Source organism: Cygnus olor, chromosome 1 (assembly GCF_009769625.2).
Source record: "Cygnus olor isolate bCygOlo1 chromosome 1, bCygOlo1.pri.v2, whole genome shotgun sequence".
NCBI classification, from domain to species: domain Eukaryota; kingdom Metazoa; phylum Chordata; class Aves; order Anseriformes; family Anatidae; genus Cygnus; species Cygnus olor.
The window spans coordinates 39,533,827-39,556,317 of NC_049169.1; the positions used below are offsets into that span (position 1 = coordinate 39,533,827).

The 22,491-nt window shown below is 38.6% G+C and overlaps 1 protein-coding gene across 1 annotated transcript in view; it reads left to right on the plus strand.

The window, feature by feature from the left end:
• TRHDE (thyrotropin releasing hormone degrading enzyme) overlaps positions 1-22,491 on the plus strand; it is a 204,650-nt gene that overhangs the window by 131,449 nt on the left and 50,710 nt on the right. The window contains 2 exon segments of the mRNA XM_040553451.1: positions 3,510-3,575; positions 6,085-6,272. Coding sequence (XP_040409385.1) covers positions 3,510-3,575; positions 6,085-6,272 — 254 coding nt within the window.

Consider the following 22,491-nt stretch of genomic DNA (forward strand, 5'->3'; position numbering starts at 1 on the left):
GTGAAGGACTATCCATGAAAGGTACTGCAAGAGGAGCTGCTAATTTGGAAATGAAACTTAAGGCTGTGGGTCATGGTAACCCTAACTAGGTTCAACCCTAGCTAGCTTTGAAGACATTAGCTTGGATGGTGGTAACAAACGTAAGTTGGCAGCATAGTGGGGAGTGTCTGGGTCTGGTGGTGTCCTCAGTTTAAAAGCAAAGTCTGGTATGACAGCACTTATAATAGAGATCTGTAAAGCAAGAATGGCTTGGAGAGAGTAGAGTAGGAAGCAGTAGTTCCCTGTCTCTTCTAGAGCCAAAACTAGGGAGCAGCAGATGAAACTGACTGGCAGATGGTTGGAACAAAGGCATCTTCACACAATAGATCACTGAAGAGTGAAATGCTTTTTTATGAAGTATTGCAAATGCTCAACATTTTTATGGGTTCAGAAAGTGACTGGCCAAATTCATGGAAGATTACTAAATTCAAAGATATTAATTTGCTCAGGATTCCTTGGGCCATGAAGTCCTGGATGTTGGAAGAGTATACTGGGGAAGTATCGCTGTGTGCTTGCCCTATTTTGTACCCTTTCTAGGTATCTGCTACTGGTTATTGTTGAAAACAATATGCTGATAAATGAGGATTTTTGATGGGACTTGGTTCAGTAGCTTTATGCTTTTGTGCCTGTAAAAACTGCTTTCAGATTTTGAATTGCAATGTAGATTTACTGTCAGAAACATGTTTTGATGCATACTGTCCCTTAGGACTGCTTTTTCTGTAGTATGCATTAGGTAAAATTCCTGTTTTGAGTTAATGTGTATGGTCTAAATACAGCTTTAATGAAGCAATGAAAAAATGTATAGTCGAATTTTGTGGTACAAGGACTGTACTCTTATGTTGTGTTTATCTTTGTATTTTCTTATTTCATGGTAAATGTTATGATTATCTTTGTTTTCCTTAATATAAAAAACGTATTAGATTGGAAGATAATGAATTTTTAACCATTGGTGTTGAGCTACCTGTGTATTGGTAGCTAAAAAGCAAAATAATAGGACAGAAGCATTTCATCCCTTTGTAGTCTCTGTGAATGCGAAAAGTAAACATAAAATTTTATGTCTAATAGTACATTGGTTAACAGGATTATTGTGAGCAAAGCATAAATCCTCAAGTGTTCCACCCATTTTATTTTGCTGTGTAATGATTCTGAAAACAACTCTCAGAAGAACCAAAACATGCAGTGTTTTCTAGCACCACTTAGAGTGCACATGTATATTTGTTGTTATTTATTTACCTCGTCCTACTTTTGTTTATTCCTATTTTAGCTTTTTAATTTGCAATTCAACTTCTTTAGCTTTGAAAGTTATTTAATATTTCACTCTGCCTCAGATGACTTTGTATTTTTAGACAAAATGGAAGCACAGTGTGCTATAGGTGCAGCCTGTATTATGTTGTCTTTTTTTTCCAAGTTATTCCCATGGCATTGTTAAGACTCGTACTGTGTTTAGAGAGTCAGTGTTCTCATTTAGCCTTCCTAGCCTGTGATTAAATGGGAGTTGCTGCCTGTTGTACTTTGAGTTGTCTGACAAAAGCTAAATCTGTCACAGGTGCTACAATTTGTATATCAGAAAATTTGCTTTCCAAACACTAATTATTCCCAAAGTATCGTACTTCACACAAAGCACAGATAACAAAGTCAGCAAATTCGTCCCAGTTTTATCATTGTGCTGTAAATTAGGGTCTGTCTCCTGCCATTGTGTAAAGTGAAGATGGTGGAAATTCAAATGCAGCGTAACCCATTGATTTACACTCTCTGATGTGTGGTTTTTCACTTAATTCTTCCAATCAAAATGCTGGAAATATATGTGATTCAAACACTCATTGCTGAATTTCACTTCTGTACTTGAATGAGCTGTTGTCTAGGGACACAGGAAGGTGGGAAACTAAGTGTTGTTTCTCCAGATGACTGTGAAAAAGAGAAGCATTTTGGGCCTGAACAGAGCAGACCCAACCTGGTGATATACTTAACCTAATAATTTCAGAAATTAATTTAATATGATGGTAGCTTATCAGGCATTATATTTCTGGTTACCATGGGAGAAGAATGGACTCTCAGTCATTGAAACTATGTCTGAAGAAGTGAAAGCATTCAGTTTATAACTCCCTCAGACCTTCAGTCATGTATGTTGTGAAAATACACATGTATACCTGTGCAAAAACAGAGTTTGGTTCCAGTCACCTCTTTTCCGCTGTAGCATTCCACTGTGAAGGTGGAGAACCTTTGTGGTAATCTGTTAAAGCCTGAGTTGTCTGTAGTAGGTATTTTGACATTGACGCATCAGGATTTCCCTAGATAAGAGTTTGTAGTTTTGATGATAGGCTATTGCTCAGTTAAATCTGTTATAATAAATCTAGCAATCATCAGGGTGGATCTAGAAGGAAAGACATATGAGGAGCAGCTGAGGTCCCTTGGTTTGTTCAGTCCAGAACAGAGCAGTCTGAGAGGAGGCCTCATGGCGGCCTGCAGCTCCCTCACGAGGGGAGCGGAGAGGCAGGCGCTGAGCTCTGCTCTCTGGGGACAGCGACAGGACCCAGGGAATGGCATGGAGCTGGGACAGGGGAGGGTCAGGCTGGGTGTTAGGGAAAGGTTCTTTACTGAAATGGTGGTCAGGCACTGGGACAGGCTCCCCAAGGAAGTGGTCACAGCACCGAGCCTGCCAGAGTTCAGGAGGCGTTTGAACAATGCTCTCAGACACATGGTCTGATTTTCAGGTGATCCTGCGTGGAAGCCAGGCGTTGGATTTGTTGATCTTTGTGTGTCCCTTCCAACTCAAGATATTCTATAATTCCATGATCTGCAAATAATTAATTAAAACGAATAACCACCACCACCACCTAAGAGTGATAGGAGTCTCTTTACTTGCAATATAGAGTAGATGAGGAGTTTGAGTGCATTTGTATGAAAATGTAATGAAGCATTTACAGTTATGAAGATCTAGAGATCTCCAAACTTTGGGATCTTTTTATAAGATGTAATACTTTTCTGTAATCACCCTAGGCCAGCTGCACACACACTGGCTCGATGATCCTTGTTGGGTCCCTTCCAACTCAGGATATTCTGTGATCCTGTGTTTCTATGAAATTATTCACACTAGACACAGAATGTCCTCATTCAAATAGCAAGTGGAACTATGTTTCAGAAGCTTCTCCTCTTTGCCTAGGAATCCGTACTGAGATTAGACAATTACTTTAAAAGTATATTCAAAATATTTAGCTTATAGATTAACTTACACAGAAAAAGAAGAACGTTGAATGTTGTAAGTGAAAATTCTTAGCAATAATTTTTGCGTTGTAAACTAGCTTAAGAAACTGTTTATTTACTTCCTTAGGATGAACATATTGTATATTTCTAGATTTCTGACAAATGCAAACATTAATGTGATTTAACTTATACTAGCAATGATTCACAGCTCTAGTTGTTTGGCTTGTGTATAGTAATACTGATTTGTATTTGTATTTTTATTTCTGTAGGACTATTTAACCATTCACAAGTATGGCAATGCAGCCAGAAATGATCTCTGGAACACATTGTCAAAGGTAAAATGCTTTAATCTATTGCACTGAGGGAGAAGCAAGAATTTACTGTAGTATTTTCTTGGCAAGGTTAGGACTGAATAGAGCATAATGAGATTGTCAGACCCCAGAGCAAATTTAAACATTAATACAAAGAAATTCCATTTGAGTTAACAGTAGCAACACTGAAATGTTCCCCCCCCCCCCCCCCCCCCCCCAACTATTTCGGGTCTTTGTTATGTTAGAATATATTTCCTTGTTTGTGCTATGTCACTGATGTGCAGTAAAAACTACTTTGTGGAATTTGCTATGATTGACTGTAGTGGCAGCAGGCTGAGGCCCATAAGCTAGAAGGCACACAGAAGTGCTCTTCTTTAGCATCTACATCAGGTGTGTTTGTGATTTTGTGTGGAGTTATGATTCATGTGAAGGACAAAACTATTAAATCTTTAAAGTTTGGTCTGAACAGGTAGCTATTACTGTACCGTTTGCAGAGAATAATAGTTTCTGTGCCCATGCTCCCTTTTGTTGCTACAACAAAGTTTGAGTTTGTAGACCCAGGTCCAGGAATCTGCAAGGGCAGAGTTTAATTTTCAGAAGAGTGAGCTAATGATGCCTGAATTCATTACCTACAGAGCTAGTCTGGGCACTCCAGAATAGAGACAAAGTATAAGCCAATATAGAGGACAGTAAGGGAATTTTGGCACAAGTACGAACTCAAGCCATACGTAAACATGGCAATCTAATTGTAATCATTGACACCAAAGCCGGGATTCAGCTGGAAGTCAAGACATCTGCGTTTATCTAGATAAGTAGGTATCTATCTATAAGCTCCGGTTCAGTTGGACTAGATTCAGTTACGTGTTCATAGACATATAATAACATCTGCCTTAAGGTGTTGTACCAGGCTTCCAGCTACAACATGAGATATTCGTGTCTGCTGTAGCTCTACCAGCTCTGTGAGGATGTGTTGAATATTGCAGGACGTTTCAACTGACTGGATAGGAACAACTGGAGTCCCAAAATTTAGTCAATATAGTCAGCAGAGTATAGAGAGTGATCCAATTGACTAGCCACTAGATGATGAGCCTCAACCATCAGCTGCCTTAAGATGAGCCCGAACTGACTGTCGATAGTAGTTCAAATATGTCAGTTTTGTTCAAATATGTCAGCTAGTGTCAATTTAGGTGCTGTAGGGTGTTTTATATATCTAGTTAGGGGCAGTAGATTTGATCCAAGTTTTGTGGGAAAATCTGTGCCCTTCTGGAGTAGTAGGTCAAGATCAAAGAGCATTAGCTGTTTATGAGTGGGCAACTGAACTGAACCTTATGTCTGCACTGACATGAGAGTTGAGATGTGCAATATTCTTTTAGGCTCTTAAATCTCTGTCTTAATTTGAATTTGAATGGCACTGCAAAAGTTTTTCTTGCTTCTTGCTTCTCACGTGGTAGCTTTCTCTGTTAAAGCCTTTGCAGAAGGGCTTGGCAATGGGAAGAGAGAGGGATGAACACACTCTTGAAAGAACAGCAGAACCCACAGCTAATAGAATGAAAATGAGACTTCATTCTGGGCCATAAACACTAGGGCTATACTGTATACTCAAATATATTGTTAAGGCTAATAATTCTGTTTCCCTCACCTATAAGCACATGTGTTGCCTGTTGCTTTGCTCCTAATGCACTGCAATTGCAGCTTCAGTTCTGAAGACTTCTTGCTGGGTTCTGCTTGTATTCATCAGAGGTTCATTCATCTGTGATCTAGGGCTGTTCAGCAGCTAGACACATTTCTGTTGCTGAATAGCAAATGATGTCTGTCATTCTCATATCCAGTCTCATCTCCCATGAAGCCATAGATTCTTTTTTGTTTCAGATGAAATTCCACCTGTAAACCAGCCTTTTATTGACATACTATGTCAAATACGGACACATTAATCCTATAGTGTTGTGATGTGCAGTTTTTGAAGGAGCTGGGGATATCATTATATACATGGTCTCACTTTAGACACAAGGGACAATATTTTCAAATTACCAGACATTTGATTTTCAGAGCAAAGAAGCTCTGTACTTTCAGAAATCAGGCCCTTTGAACATAACATGCCTTACTGCAGGTACCCTAAATCAACTAACACTGTTGACAATTTATTTTTTTTTTTAAACATTTGCTGGTCAAGAACACCTTTTGGAAACAGCCACACAATTTTTCTGTGACACTTGTAAAGACCCTGCAAAACAGGTTGTTTCTTCCTTTACAGCAAAAATGCTTGAATGATTTGGAAAACCTGGCTATGATTGTGGCTTGTGTCTCTGGCAAGATTGTTTGATGTTTGTTTTTAAGATACCCAGAGACTGTTGGTGTAATTATGTAGTATGTATGTCTATACTGAGTGTAAACATGGTTGTATGTACATGCTTGATAGTTATTGAAAACTCTAAAACAAGTTACACTCTTCTGGGATAGAAGAAAAAAAAAGAGTTTTACATGTTGGATTGTGGCATTGCTTCAACATACTAAAACCTTTCTTTTTTTCTTGAAGGCTTTAAAAAGGGTTGGAAAATCTGTAAACATCCAAGAAGTAATGGATCAGTGGACACTGCAGATGGGTTATCCTGTTATCACTATCTTGGGAAATGAAACTACGGACAATGTCATAGTAATCTCCCAAGAGCGTTTTGTTTATGATAGTGATGCTAAAACCAAGGATCCTGACTTTGGAGACAACAGGTACTTACATTTCTCAATGAACATCTTTCAAGAGGCTGTAGCTGTTTAAGTTAAGTGCTTCATGTGTTATTTTTACGGCTTCTGCTCTTGCAGAACCAGTAGCTTGTGGTGAACCTTCCATTTGAATTTTAGTAAAGATTAAGCTAGTTAAAGGAACAAAATCATTAGAGTAATAGAACTAGATAAAGCTTTAGTGGGCCAATTTGCATTGTGACAACTCTCTCTCTGACTGTTATGCAATCTTATGTCATGCATCTGTTTCCTCTTCATTTCTTTTGATTTTGGCACACTCCATGAAGTAACTTGCAATGTGGCTGAAAGGTCTGATAGTTTAAGTGATAATTTGGAGTGGACCTCTCCGTGCTCATACCTTAAGTTGGCAGATGTAACCATGTATCAGATAGATAAATCACTTGACTTGGGAAGCAGTCAAGACCTGAACTGGACCCCTGTACGAGGCAGGGGGTTCTAGTAGTTCCATTTTGAAGCTAGCTGAAATGGTCCTATAGGGACCGTTCCACTGACTGAAATCAGTAGACACTTACACACCTCTGGCCCTGTTCTTTTTCCACTTACTATATTGATTCCTTGCCACTCACACCTGACTCCGCACAATTCCTTTGTCCCAGAGACAAGCTGACATTCTTCACTGATGCTGGGGAATCCTCGTCCTGTTGTTTAAAGCAGTTTTGATGTCATATTATAAGGGCAAACATATAGAGCTGATTCTAGAGAATTACAGTTCAACCTTAGAAGCTTCAGTGTTCACACCTCTTGCTTAGTGGGAAAGAAGGCATGCTCTTAACCTTGACTTCTTCATGTTTGTAGCATAGATTTAAATCATTAAAAGGTGAAATTTAATACTGGATTTGGATTGACACATCTGGAGTTTATAGAATATTCCTACCGAGGAATGCCTAAAAATATAGTTAAGTTTATTGGGAAATGTTTATAAATTAGTTATTGTTTTTTAGAAGATGAATATTACAGAACTCAAACATGACGCAGTAAATTGTTGTTTTCCTGGCTGTATTGGAACAACCTAGTATAGTATTAAGCATATGTTTAAATCCTGGGCTGAAGTAAGTTCCTTTGTGAATGGAGTATAAAACAAGTGACTGTGGACTGCTGGAAATGTTCATGACTCACAGTTTAGTGCAGCGTAAGAATGATTCTTCCTTATTCACTTAAAAATTTCTTTTGTGCACCTGTATATACCCATATAAAATACAAGTGGATTTTACTACTCTGTAAAAGTGGGATTACTGGTTTTTGATTGCTTAAAACAGAGATGTTAAGACTTATAAGTACTGTGGAGACTTTCTCAAATAGATTTGTCAGGTATTCAGTATTTATTGCAATAACAACTACTGTAATTCATAAGTAAAGACTTCTGGGTGTGAAAGTGTTTTGTAAAGTGGAATATTAGGGGTGAGTAGACTCTTAATAGTTTATTTTCATATGTGAATTACAGAATTACAAATGTTCTTGGCGATCATAGAATCACAGAATGGCTCAGGTTGGAAGGGACCTTAAAGATCACCTGGTTCCACCCCCTGCCACAGGCAGGGATGCCACCCACTGGATCAGGTTCCTCAGGCTCTCATCCAGCTTGGTCCTGAACACCTCCAGGGATGGGGCATCCACAGCTTCTCTGGGCAACCTGTTCCACTGCCTTACCACCATCTAAGTGAAGAATTTCCTCCTAAACTCTAATCTAAATTTCCCCTCTTATAGTTTAAAACCATTCCTCCTTGTCCTGTCATTATCTGCCTAAGCAAAAATTTGCCCTCCATCTGTGGATATGTGGAAGGATAGTGTTCTGCACCAATAGGTCAAGGTATGCTGGCTTTCTTAGGAAATTTTGCCTACAAATTGTATTACAGTGATAAGTTCTAAACATTGGAAGTGAGATTTAGTGCTATATAGTGGACAGAAAAAGATATCAGAATTGGCTCTGCCGAGAGTTTACTGTCCAAGCAGACAATACAATACATAAGTGTTTCTCCTCTGGGAAGTGTATTTCCTGTTCTCTTCCCCCTTTTGTTTTTCTCTGTGCTTCCATGGCATTTTCACCACAGATGAGGGGAAGCTGCTTGCTTAAGGAAGGCTTTGCAGGTGGGAAGTTTACTATAGCCAGTTAGATGATGGAGCTAGTTTGCTACTATTTGAAAGTCATGTTAAGTAAGCATAAATACCAAAGAGAGGCGCTGTACACTCTTAGGAAAAGGTGAAACTTGCCTATGCTATTCACCTTTCACAAGTAACCCACCAATTTATATTAAAGTCCTATGGCTTAGTTATAAATTACAGTCTAGGGTGTTACAACAATGAGCGTGCCATTTGTTGGTGCGCTGCCCACAGGCACATGTAGCTTGATATGCACAATGGCTTTGTGTCATTAAATGTCCTTTCCTACCATCAAATGAAGTAGAAAAGCAAGATTGACATGCTGAAAATGAATGTCATCTTTTTGTCATCGTTTTTTTTCTTTTTTTTCCTTTTCCTTTTTTCTTTCTTTTTTTCTTTTTTACTTTTTCTTTTTTCTTTTTTCTCTTTTATTTTTTTTTCTTTTTTTTTTTCTTTTTTCTCTTTTCTATTTTTTCTTTTCAATATTTTCTTTTTGTTTGTTTGTTTTCTTATTGCTTTTTCCTCATTGAAAAGTCACCGTTGCTTCAATTCTTGTGAAAACAGTAGACAGGGAAAGTCAAATTAATGAGATGCCATTTGATAATTCATGATAAATTACTCCATTTAGTTTTTAACATTGCAAGAGACGGAATTTATGTGACATGATAAAAGGGGCCAATTTTTCTACAAGTACACAAAGTGGGGCACTAACTGGTATTAAAACAAGACTTTGATGGATGCTCAGTGCAGCGTTCTGGCCAAGGGAGCAGGTCATTCTGGTCAGGAAAATGGGGGTTCAGTGGGGCCGAATAGCACAGGTAAGTGTTGTGGGAGGCACAGAGGTGTATATAAAGTCAGGCTGCAGGCTTGGAGGGGTTAAGTATCAATGGTGTAATTCACAGTCCAGTAGAGTCGGTGTTCATCTCCCCTGAGTGACCCATGAATTTGGCCTTAAGATGCATGGATCCTTGGGGAGCTGTAGCAGGCACTGCAAGTAGCGGGGAGCAAACTGCATTTATGCCACATATGGGGCCCTGCTTTTGCAGGGCAAGTGACATTGGCTTCCTTAGGATAGTTTCTCTCTGGATTAATCATGGTTATAGTTTTAAACACTGTAAATAGTAGAGCTGACACAACAAATGTACGTGTCCAGGCCTTTCCAGGAGTTTATCATCTAAACAGACACCACAATATGCACTGGAAAGCTCAGGGAAACAGGGAAGGGCTCTGTGTGCATCTGCCACACAATCATCTGTTATCCAGAGGTGGGGCTGTAGTTTAGCATTGCACAGCAATATATGTCAGTACTGTTACCTTCAAAGTGATGAGAAGTTAAAGCTGCTGTTCAGATCCTTTCTAGGGATATTTAACTTTGCTTTCCTTTAGAAAGTCAGTTTACAGTAGATACTTCAGATGGATCTGCATAAGAAATGGAAATAAAGAGGGAAACGAACATTTCAGAACCATTCTACTTTTATAAAATCTCTTTGCTTTTCTGTATGCTATATAATTATGAAGCAATTAACTGCTAAAAATGAAATGTGAAGTAGCACATTTCATTTTTTTCTTGAAAATCAGCAGCAAGCAGATTTTTCTGAGTGACAAATGGTTAAAGTAAAAACTGTTGATAAGTTTGACAGTGGTGTATTCCTAGTCTATTACTATAAATGACTTTAATTTTACTGCAAAAGAGAATTATTACATATACATTTTCCCACTTCATGTACTATTGGACTCATTGTCACCCCATAACTGCAGAAAAATATGTTACAAGGGCCATGTGAACATAACATATGTGATTTATTTGTGTGCATAGAATTGCCTGTATGGCATTCCAAGCTCTAAGGTTTGGCCTGGAATTACAGAAGGCATACTGTTTCACTTCTTTGCAAACTGCACATGGATTTTTCTTGATGCTCATGCCTTTACATGATCCATACTTCTCATTTATGAGAGAATAAAGCTAACAGTGACAGACACTGTTTTTGGAATGCCATTCCTCAGAAGGGCCAAAATCACTGGGCTTTGATTTAAATGTCAAAGCCTGTGGTTGATATAATGATTCAGTAGCAATTTCAGTTTATCCAAGCAGGAGTTTAAACTGCTATAACAACTCTGTAGTTCATATTCTACTTCTGAGTAGCAATCCTTTAGTTATGTGTAGGTTCAATCCTGCACTCATGTACACCTCTCTGAGAATGCATTATGCTCTTACATCATATAAGGCTAGAGGGGATGAGGTGAAATTCCATCTGACAGGGTTCAGTGGGTTTCCCTCCTGACAGAGAAAATGATGATTTTAAGGCACCAGTCTCATCCATCATTACAGGAATGGCTCACAGATATGACAAGAAATCTTATGAAAAATAATCTGTGGTCTAGACAATGAACTAATCAGTTTTGATGAAATCCATAAACCATTTATATGCTGTATTGAAGAGCAGACCAAAGCTTTCTGGTTATGGATATAAGTTTTGCCTTTTAAAAATATGCAGAGCCTGTCTCTTCAAAAGTGGAGAAATAACTTTTCCAATATTATCAGAATAATTAAGTTCATGTTGCTGAGGTAATATTAACTTGTATAGTGTTCTTATCATGCACACAGCTTCCGTAGCCAGTCTTTGCTTGTTCGTGATAAGATCCTAAAGGGAAATGTCTTGCTAGGCACTGAACAGAGCTAGCTGTGAGGAAAGAGAAAAAAGGGAAAGGTACAAACCTGGATATGGCTAGGGTATTCATACATGCTGGAGCATGGTAATCCTTGGTGCCTTTTTCCATGTGGTTGGACAAGGGAAAGTTTGGTGGAATGGTGCAAGACAGGGACATGACCAACAAAACTAGAGCTGCATGGACTCATGAGTGTAGTAGTAGCATGTAGTAACAACAACAGCTGAAAGGCTTTACAACTGACAGCAGAGCTGCTTAGCAGTCACTCCACTCCAAGATGAATGATTAACTGCAGAATTTATTTCCCTTCAAGTCTCTTCTGAATTTCCTACACAAAGCTCATTTATGCAGGCTTTGCAGAAAAAGGGCTATGCTTGTCCCTTTACTGATAATTATTTGAATGGTAAACGCATTCCTGCATTTGGATGTTGTCATGAGTATTCTTACCTATAGGCATGACATTATTGCTTGAGCAGCAATGGAGAAATTACTCTGTCCACTTATCTGCTGGGGGGCTGCTTAAACCTAAGCCAAAATGTTAGGAGCACGAGGGCAGTGCTGATAAGTGTCTTTGAGATCTTACAGCAGTCATGGAATAATGTGGTAAATGTAGTATTAATTATGTAATAAAAAAGAGCAGTAAAATGGATAAAGTTGTTCCGTAAGTTGAGGAGAAAGGGCTAATTCATTTACCAAATATTTTGCATATGGTAGACAGACCTCCCCATCTCTGGGAAATATTCTCTAATCTTCCATTTTCTCATGTCCTTCAAGTGTTTTCTTGTTGTGCCTTTCATTTTTACTATACCTGAAAGATTAGGCTTGTATCAGCATTTCTACTAGATACCACTTATGTGTCTACCCAGGGATTTGAAGTGGTACCCTGGTTCATCGTGACTGACCTGAGTGTCTCTATATCAGGTATCATAACGATGAAGGAAATGGGGCTCTAGGAGAGGAAGGTACTTATGTAGTAGACCCAGAGGAAATGGAATTCTCAAGAATAAGATTAAAAAATCAACAGTCCTTGTGAAGCACAGAACTGCCTATGAACACAGACAGACATTAATTTAACCAGTTTTTTTGCTGGCCAAGCAGAGACATGAAAATACTTGTTCTTGCAGAAGAGTGAGAAAGTATGATGAGCTCCTTTTCTTTATGTGTACACTGGGGATATACATCCTGAGGGGACATCTCTATGACACCAGTAAATCTTGTCCTTCAATATGTTTAGGGACAGCCTTTAACCCCAGCAGCCTGACAGAGGGAAGACTCCAAACTAGCAGACAGAAGCACTGCTTCTCTGAGGGACCTGGAGGAGCCCTGCCTGCCTTGGGTGCCTGCTATAGCTGGGGTTGTCGGAAGGTGGTGATTGCTAGCCCAGTACTTGTGCCTCATGCTCTGCCTACTGCAAAATGTTTTTTTTTTGTTTGTTTTTCTTTTCTGTGGAAGTCACTGAAGAGTACTCAGTCTTTTGTCTCACCCTTTTACTTTTTGGAGGCTCTTCCGATTGTAGCATTATTATTAAATCAGACTAGAGAGTGCTCTTAAAATTTGTTCCTGCATATTTCTGTGCTGATGTCTCTTCAGCAACATTTTGCTGCTGGCAAAGATCTCAGAAATGCCAATTTAATTTAACACTTTATTTCCAAAACCATTTCACAGCTTCTGTTTGTGAGAAACGCTTCTCAGTAGGCAAACTTCCAGGCTGCTCTGGTGTGCAGGATATGGGCAACTTTCAGTGTTATAATTTCCAGGATGCTAAAGAAGACAAAATTTGTGCATTGTGTCATTGCTTCCTGTGCGGTGGCAGCACTCATATCCTGACAGAAGTTAGGCTGACAGTGAAAAGCTGCTGCTTTTCACTGCTTATTTTATTATCACTGCAGACTATGTCACTTTCCTCATCTTACTTGCTTCTACTAACTCTCAGGAATTCCTAGGTACCCAAACTAGTTAATTAACCCACATTAATTAATTAGATCAGTTTCATGGTGAGAGAAGAAGCGTGTGTGTGTGCAGCAGCACTGTGTTTTAATTCAGAGCAAGGTGGGGAGGTGAAGTGCAGAATCAGTGTGGCAGTGCCAGTGGGGAGCTGCCCATGATGCAAGAGGAGGAAAAGGGAATGCAGTGTGGCAAGGTGCATGCAGGCAGGAGCAGGAGCCTGGAGCATTGAAATGGTGGAGCTACATAGACAAATGAAGAGAATCAGGGAAATTGAGATGAAGGAAATGGAGAGAACCAGGGAAATGAAGGTGGTGAAGATGGGGCTTTAGTGAAGTAGAGAGCAGATTGGTGAAAGCAGCATTTGGCAGATGGAAAGGTAATAGGAGGGATGAAGGTGTATAAATGTCATATTTTGTTGGCTTTGTAAAATCAGTGATGTAGATTCCCCTTTGTAGACCAGAGGATGAAATTACTTATACGCTTCCTTTTTTACTTCTTCTTCCTTTTGCATTCTTATAGAAAAAAATAATAATCCATTACTACCAATGTATCTCTGTATTTGAGCCTTCAGGGTCAATAACAGAATCTCAGGTTTTATAGAGAAGATATTTTGGTGGGAGGCTCTTAGGGAAACTTACGGAGGAAGCAGAAACTATCTTACGAATTATATTTTAATCTTGGTTAAATTCAAAGTATTCTGAGGAAAAATCAAAACTGAACATTCAAATACACTAAAAAATGTTGGCTGTAAGTTTCTAAGAGCATATTGAAGGACCATAGACATAGCTTAAACGCTACTTATATTCCTGTGGCTGAGTAGAGGCATCACAGGGAGTACTAGTCCTCAGCCCATTAAACATCCTTCCACTTGTAATTATGCTCATACTAATCTCAGATCTGCACTGTATATGCACTTGAGTAAGGTACAGCTCAGAGAGAGGGGTTTGCACGATCAGCATCACATGTGCAATTCTGTAATTGGTGCAAGACAGAACACAGGATGCTGGAGAGAGAGATTAAGGGCCTTTATTGGAGGGTAAAGAGGCAGCTGTTGGAGTAGACACTTAACACTGCTTAAAACCAACTTCTTTCTATCCATCTCTGACTGAGCACCCAAAAGTACTTGTTGCTTCCAAAAACAAAGTCTTTTTTGTTCTAGTGTAAAAAGGTAATGTTAGGTGGGGAGGAGAAAGCATTTACTGAGAGAGAATTTGTAGTACTTGTTCTTTGCCCACAACATTTTTCTAAATTCAGTAAGGTACTCTGCTAGCACCAACGCTGAAATGAGTCAGTTTTAAAGAGCCCCATAATATTTATAACCACCGCAATTGTAATTTATTTTTGCATGAAATTTTAAGATAAAATTAGAGAACTTCATTCACTAATCAGATAATTATAACCAGATAATACTATATTATTTTCAGGCAATGCATTTTTTTTCTTTTCAAATTGGATACTTTAATTTAAATTAACTCATTTAAATTACCTTGACTCTACCCTTAAAAAAGCTATCAGACCAAAGGACTGTGGGGTTTATATGGGCTGGCTGAAGATACACAGCTGTTTTCTAACAGAATATGTCTGCTGTCATCATAAGGCAATACCACAGTGCAGGGAAACACATGGGCTCTTTCATGAGTGCTGCTGTTAAGGGCATTGAAACCTTTCCTTATGTCTGGGAATTAGTGGTTTCATTGCACTGGTGAGGGAATTATATTTGGCTTAAAACACGAGAATGTAAATTATTTTCCCTGTTCCAGCTCTGGTACTTATTTACAGCTGAAAATCATTCCAAGGATTCTTATAACATCCAGGAAGAGTCAGGTCTATGGCAGAGTAAAAGAAAACCACAAAATCTGCATCTCTAATACGTTGCTGTTAAACGTTTTAATCACTAATCTGGCTACAGATTAATTATATTGTCAATGATTATATTAAAATACATACTCTCCTGTGCTTCCAGCAATACTGTATTGGCACTGAAAATCCTTTGCCTTCCATATTTTTGCATTTAGATACTTATGCAGAAAAAAAACACACAATCCATGATCTATCCTAGAAATAGTTTCTCTTAGAAACAACAATCAAGCCTTATTTTACAACGTACTAGTATGATTGCCTTTTTAAACATGCATTTCTAAATGAAATCATACATAATAGAATATATAAAATTAGCAGCTGGATTGTGGCAGAATTGCAAATAAAGAGGTTTACCATCAGAAGTAAGTCTTCTCAGAAGTGCTAGCATCTTTCAAGACTAGAATATAAACTTCCCATTTACCCTGTCGTGCAGTTCTAAATATTTCTCCAACTTACAAAGATTATCCATAGTTGCCTCCATGTATGTAGTTAAGTATAATTTATTTAAAATGATAATAGGCCCACAATTTTGGATACCTTCCAAACGCCCAAGTCTTCCTTCCCCCTGAAATAGGTACTAGGAGGATCCGATCCAGCCACACAACTAATCAGAACCTTTGAAAATCTCTTGCAAAGTAGATAAGTCAGTCCTTTGCGAATTTCTCTTTTTAACAGACAAAACCATTTGACAAACTGATTTCTAGTCATCTTTCAGGCAGCTATGATTTCCACGTCTAATAAAATTCAAAACTTGCGGTACGTTCCAAAAAGTGAGATCTATAACTCTTCTGAGATCAGAGGGTGGAGGAGCCCACTCAGATCCATCAAGAGGTCAGGCAGTCCTCTGCTTTGCAGCCAGTATCCCTTGCTTTTGTAAAGGGACTGGAAATGCCTCTGCCTAGCGTAGCACAAGATAATCTTGGAGTAAACACTTCCACAGTAATTTTCGTGCAATCTTTTTCTAATTGGAAAAGCATCCCAAGCTTAGCACCATGTTTTCCTCATTTTGCTCAAGTCCAAGAAACCGTTGATGAGCATCCCATAGTTAGTGTGATGTGGCACGCTTACCATGTCCCGCTCTTCTCATTTCCACACTGACAGGTGGAATTTTTCCATCTGTTGGAATTCTGGAAGTCCCGTCCATCTCAGACACTGACAGGACCTCTCCAGTTAATAAAACCTACGTGCTATCCTTTCTGAATTCAAGTTGGCTTACTGTGATATCTTATTTGATTAAAAAGTCTGCTGCTGTCTGCTTTTTCATTCCACTTGTAGGGGAATCCGTCTTAATCAGCTACTTTTACCAGTGTTTTTCACCAGTTTCTCATTTTTGCTCTGAACGTAAGAATTAACATTGGCTATATCCAGATGACCAGTGGATATGTTCCAAGCTGTATTCAGTTTTCTCGGTTACTTCAAGTTGTTCTCCTTTATGTGTTTTTCATCTTGTATTTGTCTTTCCTACAAAGTTAGTGATATCTTCCCTTCCTATCTGCCTTCATCTGTGCTGACAGAGTTCTTGGAATCCCTTGACACTCCGCTGCAGTGTAGGAGGTGTAATGCTTGTGTGAGTAGGAATAAATTTTTTTCTGTTGTGTTGTGCCTCTGGGCGCAGCCTGCAATTACTTTGCTGGCACATATTAAATCTAATGAAATCTCTGTGTTTTTTTTTCAGTCTTGTGAGAATGATATTCACAACATGATTGTGTCGTCGGCTCCTTATCCATTAAACAGAACTAACACTCTGTAGAATCACAATAAAAGTATGTGATTTCCGGTGATATTCACACAAGCTTCCCCTGGAACTTGAAATACTCTTTACTGAATGAGATACTATGCTATGTAACAACCTGGGAAAATCTCTATGATGCTTTTAAATTGTCTTTCCCAACACTGTCTGTCTAGAAAGTATGTTTCACAAAATTTTACCCTGGCACCGCTGAATTCTGCTTTACGTATAATCTCTTTCTACATACAGAAGCTCAAAAGCTGTTATGCTGTTGCACAACTTTCACTTGTTTCCCACTTACCACCTTACCACCACTTGTGCTCTCACCCTAGGAATAAATGCCTCCAGGTATCACAGCAACAAGGCTTGTAATTTCATAGATTAGTTGAATGCACTTTCAGGTTTTCTGTAAACAATTTATCTTTGAACCATCCATTTTCTTAGTATTCAAAGTCCACTGAAAACTGAGGCCTTCTTTTGCATTGCTAGCAGGAAGAGCAATAGTCTTGGCAAGTAGAAGAAATGAGAGATTTCTACTCTCTTTTTACTGTCCTCATTTAGTGTCCGAACTTCACACTATCCTTTAGTTAGATCACAAGTTACCAACTCAGCACTGCTCACCCAAGCATCTTGTCTTTGTGTACATGAAACCTGAGCATTCTCCATTCTGGAGGGCTGAGAACAGGAAACTAATGCCAAGGTGACCTTGCTCCTCTTTTCCTCAGCTTCAGCCACTCTGGATGTACCACTTCTTTCTTTAACTGAAGTGACAGAGTAAGCATTTTGGATATTAAGATCTGGTGGTTAAAACAAGGAGAGAGGAGTCTTAACAGGGCAGTTTTACTCTTGGATTTTCTTTTTAACCTTTTTACTCCTAAATTATTTTTATGCCTTGCTTTATCTCTGTGTCAAATAGCTTTAATCATATCCTTCAGCCTTAGATTTTTATGTTCTCAAAATACTTTACAAAGATTAGTAAGTGGTGCAGATGAGCAAGAAATGGATTCCCATTCCACAGAAATTTTCAGCATATCAAAACATTTCCCTGTGCTGATCAGGACAAAAAATGAAGCAAAAATTGGGGAAAAAATGGTTTAGAGAATTCATTTCAATTCTGTCATTTCAGTATCTTACATTTCAGTTTCAATTTAACTTGCCCCTTTAATTAACTTGTATTTCAAGCCAGGTTTCATTTCGAATCAGCAAACTGAAAGTTTTCATTTAAAATAGTAATTATAACATGTTTCAGCAGTGTCTAAAACTATGCTGAAGCCTTCTATTTCTCTTGAAATGCTTAGTTTCAAAAATTTTGCCGTTTTCAGTAAAAATGTAAAAATTTCTTTGGGAAAACTCCCATTTACTTATGAAAGGTGTAGTTATCGACATTGAGCAGACGGAGAGGCCAGTTCAGTTGTGTGTGCAGGTAACTGATGCTGTTGGAGGTGCCCTGAGATATTTTGTTTGATGTTCTGCTGCCACTACATGGGCAGGGCCATCCATACATGCTGTGCCATATCTCACAGCCCCTGGAAAATGTCTCAAGTACCCCTCAGAAGTTCATCTGATGCCACAACTGAATTTAGTCCAGAGAAACTAAGTCACAGCAAAGTGATGGCTGAGATTTCGTAAGTGCCAGCTGATGGGAGGTACATTATTTCTGCTTTACCAACCTAAGATAATTTGGACAACTCAAAATTCTGTTTCTCAGCCTAGTAAAGCATTGGAAGGTACATGGAGCTTTTGGTGTTCAGCTTTTGGTGTTGCAGCCTACAACTTCCTCGTGAGGGGGAGTGGAGAGGCAGGTGACCTATTTTCTGGAATCACCAGTGATAGGACCCGTGGGAACAGTGTTAAGCTGAGGTAGGGGAAGTTTAGGCTGGACATCAGGAAGAGGTTCTTCACCGAGAGGGTGGTCGCACACTGGAACAGGCTCCCCAGTGAAGCAGTCACTGCACCAAGCCTGTCTGAATTGAAGAAGAGTTTGGACTGTGCACTTAGTCACATGGTCTAAAATTTTGGGTACACCTGTGCGGTGCCAGGAGTTGGACTTGATGATCCTTATGGGTCCCTTCCAACTCGGGATGTTCTATGATTCTATGATTCTATGATTTTTTTGAAAGTTATTCCATAGATGCTTTGCACTGGGAAGGATTAGAAAAAAAAGCAGATGGCAACTCATTTGCCACATCTAAAAATCTGGACCTTACTGACTTCATTCAGTGTAGTTGAAAGTACAGCCTCCGTATTCTCTTGTAATCTCATGTTCTAGCTGCAATGAAACTCTACTTTCCTGTGCTGTTAGCACATTTGAGCAGAAGGCAGGATTTCATAAGGTCCCTTCCCACCTAAATCACTCCATGATTTAATTTCATGACTGCCCCTACTCTTTAAAATAATTATGCTTGTTATATCCTGCCAGGAGTAAGATCACGTAATTTGCTTTCATCTATAACATTTTAATTTTGTCCTCGATTCTTTTGTTGTTAGATGAACTAAAAAATAGTATTTTTTTTTCTACAGTCTGTACGTTGTTCTATTCTACCTTGTCGTGGTTCTCTTCCTTTGATTTTCTTGCTAAGTATATAATCAAAAACTATTAATAGGTGTCTTCTATTTCTAGACATTCCTAGCTTCTTGTCATTTTAACTGTTCTTTATGTATTTTTCGAGGTCCAGCTCCCTCATTAAGAATTCTTGGAGAAAATAATCTGTACTGGGATAAGAGGGAAGATCTCAGTTAAGAAATATAAGCAAAAAGTGAGAAATTAAATGGTTGCATTTATCAGTGGAGAGCAATAATACTAAATTATTGAGAACCCTGTGTTGAAGTTGGTACTATTCACTGATCTGATAAAGGGCACGGAAGAGTAAGACGACAATTTTCCGGTAATATGAGGTATGCAAGGCTAGTAAAAAGTAAAGCTAATTACCAAGATTAAAGAAATATCCCTCAATGCTGGCTGACGATGATAAAATGACAGATCAAGCTTAATGTTGGTAAATGTACAGATGATCCACATGGGGAAAACAGTCCTAACTTAGATGCTTAATGATGGGTTCTGAAGAACCTATTCTCCCTCAGGAAGGAAATCTGGAAGTTGTGGTAGGCACTGTCAAGCAAGTAAATAGAACAGTAGTAATTACTAGGAAATAAGTGTATAAGTAGCATAAAAGAGACAAGAATTACACCACACTGATACAATCCGTTGTAGACATGCCTTCAAAACACTGAGGGCAGGTCTGGCTTTCTAAACTGGAAAAGGGTATAATAGAAAAAATAAAGAGGTGGTCAACAAAAAGGACTAAGTATAGGTGCTATGTATAGAACAGCAGGATAGACTGAGTCTTTAACCCAGAAAAAGAGATGGCTTTAGGGAAATACAATAGAAGTCTGTAAAAGCCTGAGGAGAGAGGGATGTGGTTGTTCACTTCCTCTCCCATTCAAAAAGCAGATTAGTTAAATTCTACTGCAGTATTTTAGCCACATACAAAGTTCTGTCACTTTACATGAAACAATCATATTACTTGTATATTCTGAATATTGAGCAGATTTCTTCATTGTTCTATGAGTAATGACTAGGAACAGCTGAACTTCTTTGTTTAGCTTTGAGTCCAGGGAAGTCGGGGGAAATGTCACTGCAAAAATGCATTGTTCACTACAGGCAGTGGGTGGAAGCAAGTTACTAGGAAGATTAATCTTGAAAATGTATGGGATTACATCCCAGCAAAAATGTTCATTAATGTGAATAAGTAGTTGAAGAGGTGTACAAAATATGGAACTCCAGGAACCTTGCCTTTTCTTCTTTAATGACCTGAGATCTTTGTTTCGTCAGCAGAAAAAAACTCCTTTTTTGACTTTTCATAGCTCTTTACAAAGAAGGAAATGAATTGTTCGACTGAAAATCCAAAGTTTCTATGACATAACTGTTCATCACAGACGGTCACAAATATGATCATTTTCCGAGTGAGATAAAGTACCTCAATACTGCCTATGTAGTCATAACGTAAGGCTCAAGACAAAAAAAAAATCTATATAATCTGAGCAGAGCGTAATTAGCTAGCTTCTGATATTACATGCACCTTGGCAGCTGCAAGATTGGATTACTATATCAAACAAGTCACTCTGAATTATTCTGTTCGCTGAATGGAAATACTAGCACATTTTGGTATTATACATTGATGTGGTGCTACCAAACATACAAAAGGCAGTAATACATTCTGTTTAATGGTGGATGTTATCCTACATCAACCTTTATACTACCTTTCAACAGCATCCTCCTCTCCTACAACTCTTCGTCTATGACTGAACAGTATTATGTACAACACAGTTTGTATTTACCATATCTATTCCAATTTTAAATGTCCCCCACCTCATCCTCAGAGGTGGATCCTTAATTTCCTGAAATAGTCCTGAACTTCTCAGAATTTAGGTGGTCTGCCATGGGTTCCCTGTTAAGGTGGTTGAGTTTGTATCCAGAGGGACATAATATGCTGATGCCTCCGAGGCTCTGCAGCATCTCAGGCAGATTGGATGCAGTTTCTTATTTACACTACACCCAGGGGCTGAGTGTGCTGCCTTAACAGGCATTCAATTCTTGCAGACATACTTTTGAGTGTAGGGGGACCACATGGTTTCTTCCAGTCCCACTGACTCAAGACTAAGAATCTCTTCACTGGAATTGGTTTGTCAGATCAGGCAGCAGATAACCAGGTGGAACACTGTTCTTTTTTCCCCTGGTCAGACATATACAGAGAGCACCCTGGTGGTACTTCCAGAATGTAAAAGAATAATCAAAAGATGTTTACTACTTCCAGACAAAACAGGAGGAGAGAAGGCAAGTGGGCCTCTTCTCTCTTTCATCTTTAAAGTAGAAGAGTGCAAATAGAAATCTGCAAAAAGGTTTGCTTCTTCCTAGTCATATCTGGAGAACATAGTCCATGAAGATCATTCAGAGATGGTGTATAGAAGTCATCCTAACAAAAGGGCTTGGCAGGTGAGCCAGATACGTCTCTGTCACATAAATAAAAAAGCAACGGCTTCTTCTGTAACAGCAGTAGAAGTTTCACTGAGAATGAAGATGATTGGAAGGTGAAAACAGGTAAACATGCAGAGCACAACACTAAAAGTAGGAAAAATTGATTTTTGGAGATGTTCTTTGAAAGGAAACCTGTGTTTCATCTGGTAAAGCAATAACCAAGATGAAATGTGGAGGTTCTGGAGAACGCCAGGAACATTAGCAGGTCTCAAATGTTACGAAAGTTAAATCTACTAACACTAATCTTCCTAACCAAATCATACATGTTTTCTGAGGATGTGTAGTTTGTGTGACTCCTGTTCTGTAGCAAAATCACTTTTCAGAGAAGGATCTTATTTCCATGGGAGTTACCTTAATTGGAAGTGACATATTAATATGAGGTAATACAATATTCTTTTCCGTACAGAGATTGCAGTGTATAAAATCCATCTTTTTATGAAGTTCCTTCTCAAAATGATGAGTGTCCATGTATATGATCATACACATGTATCTGTATATGTTTATATGTGTTTAAATCAGCAATGTAGGCAACTCAGTATCTTTTATTTTGTAGTATAAATTTTTCAGTAGGAGTCGATCTCAAGAGTCATAAAAATACCATGCCAACACAGTTCTTCCATTTTTTTCATAAACCAAAGTTCCTTTCAAATATGTACTAGCTTTGTGCTTAATTTTGCCACATTTTTCTCAATCATCATCTGTCTTTTTCATTTTGGAGAGCTGACTGTTTAGAATTGAGTGTGCTTTTAAAGATGGTATATTGCCTAGAAGTATTTTTGAACAGACTCTTCTTATACTGGTAGGTGTCTAGTAAAGTATAAGCTACTTAAGAGAGTAGTGAATATTCTCTG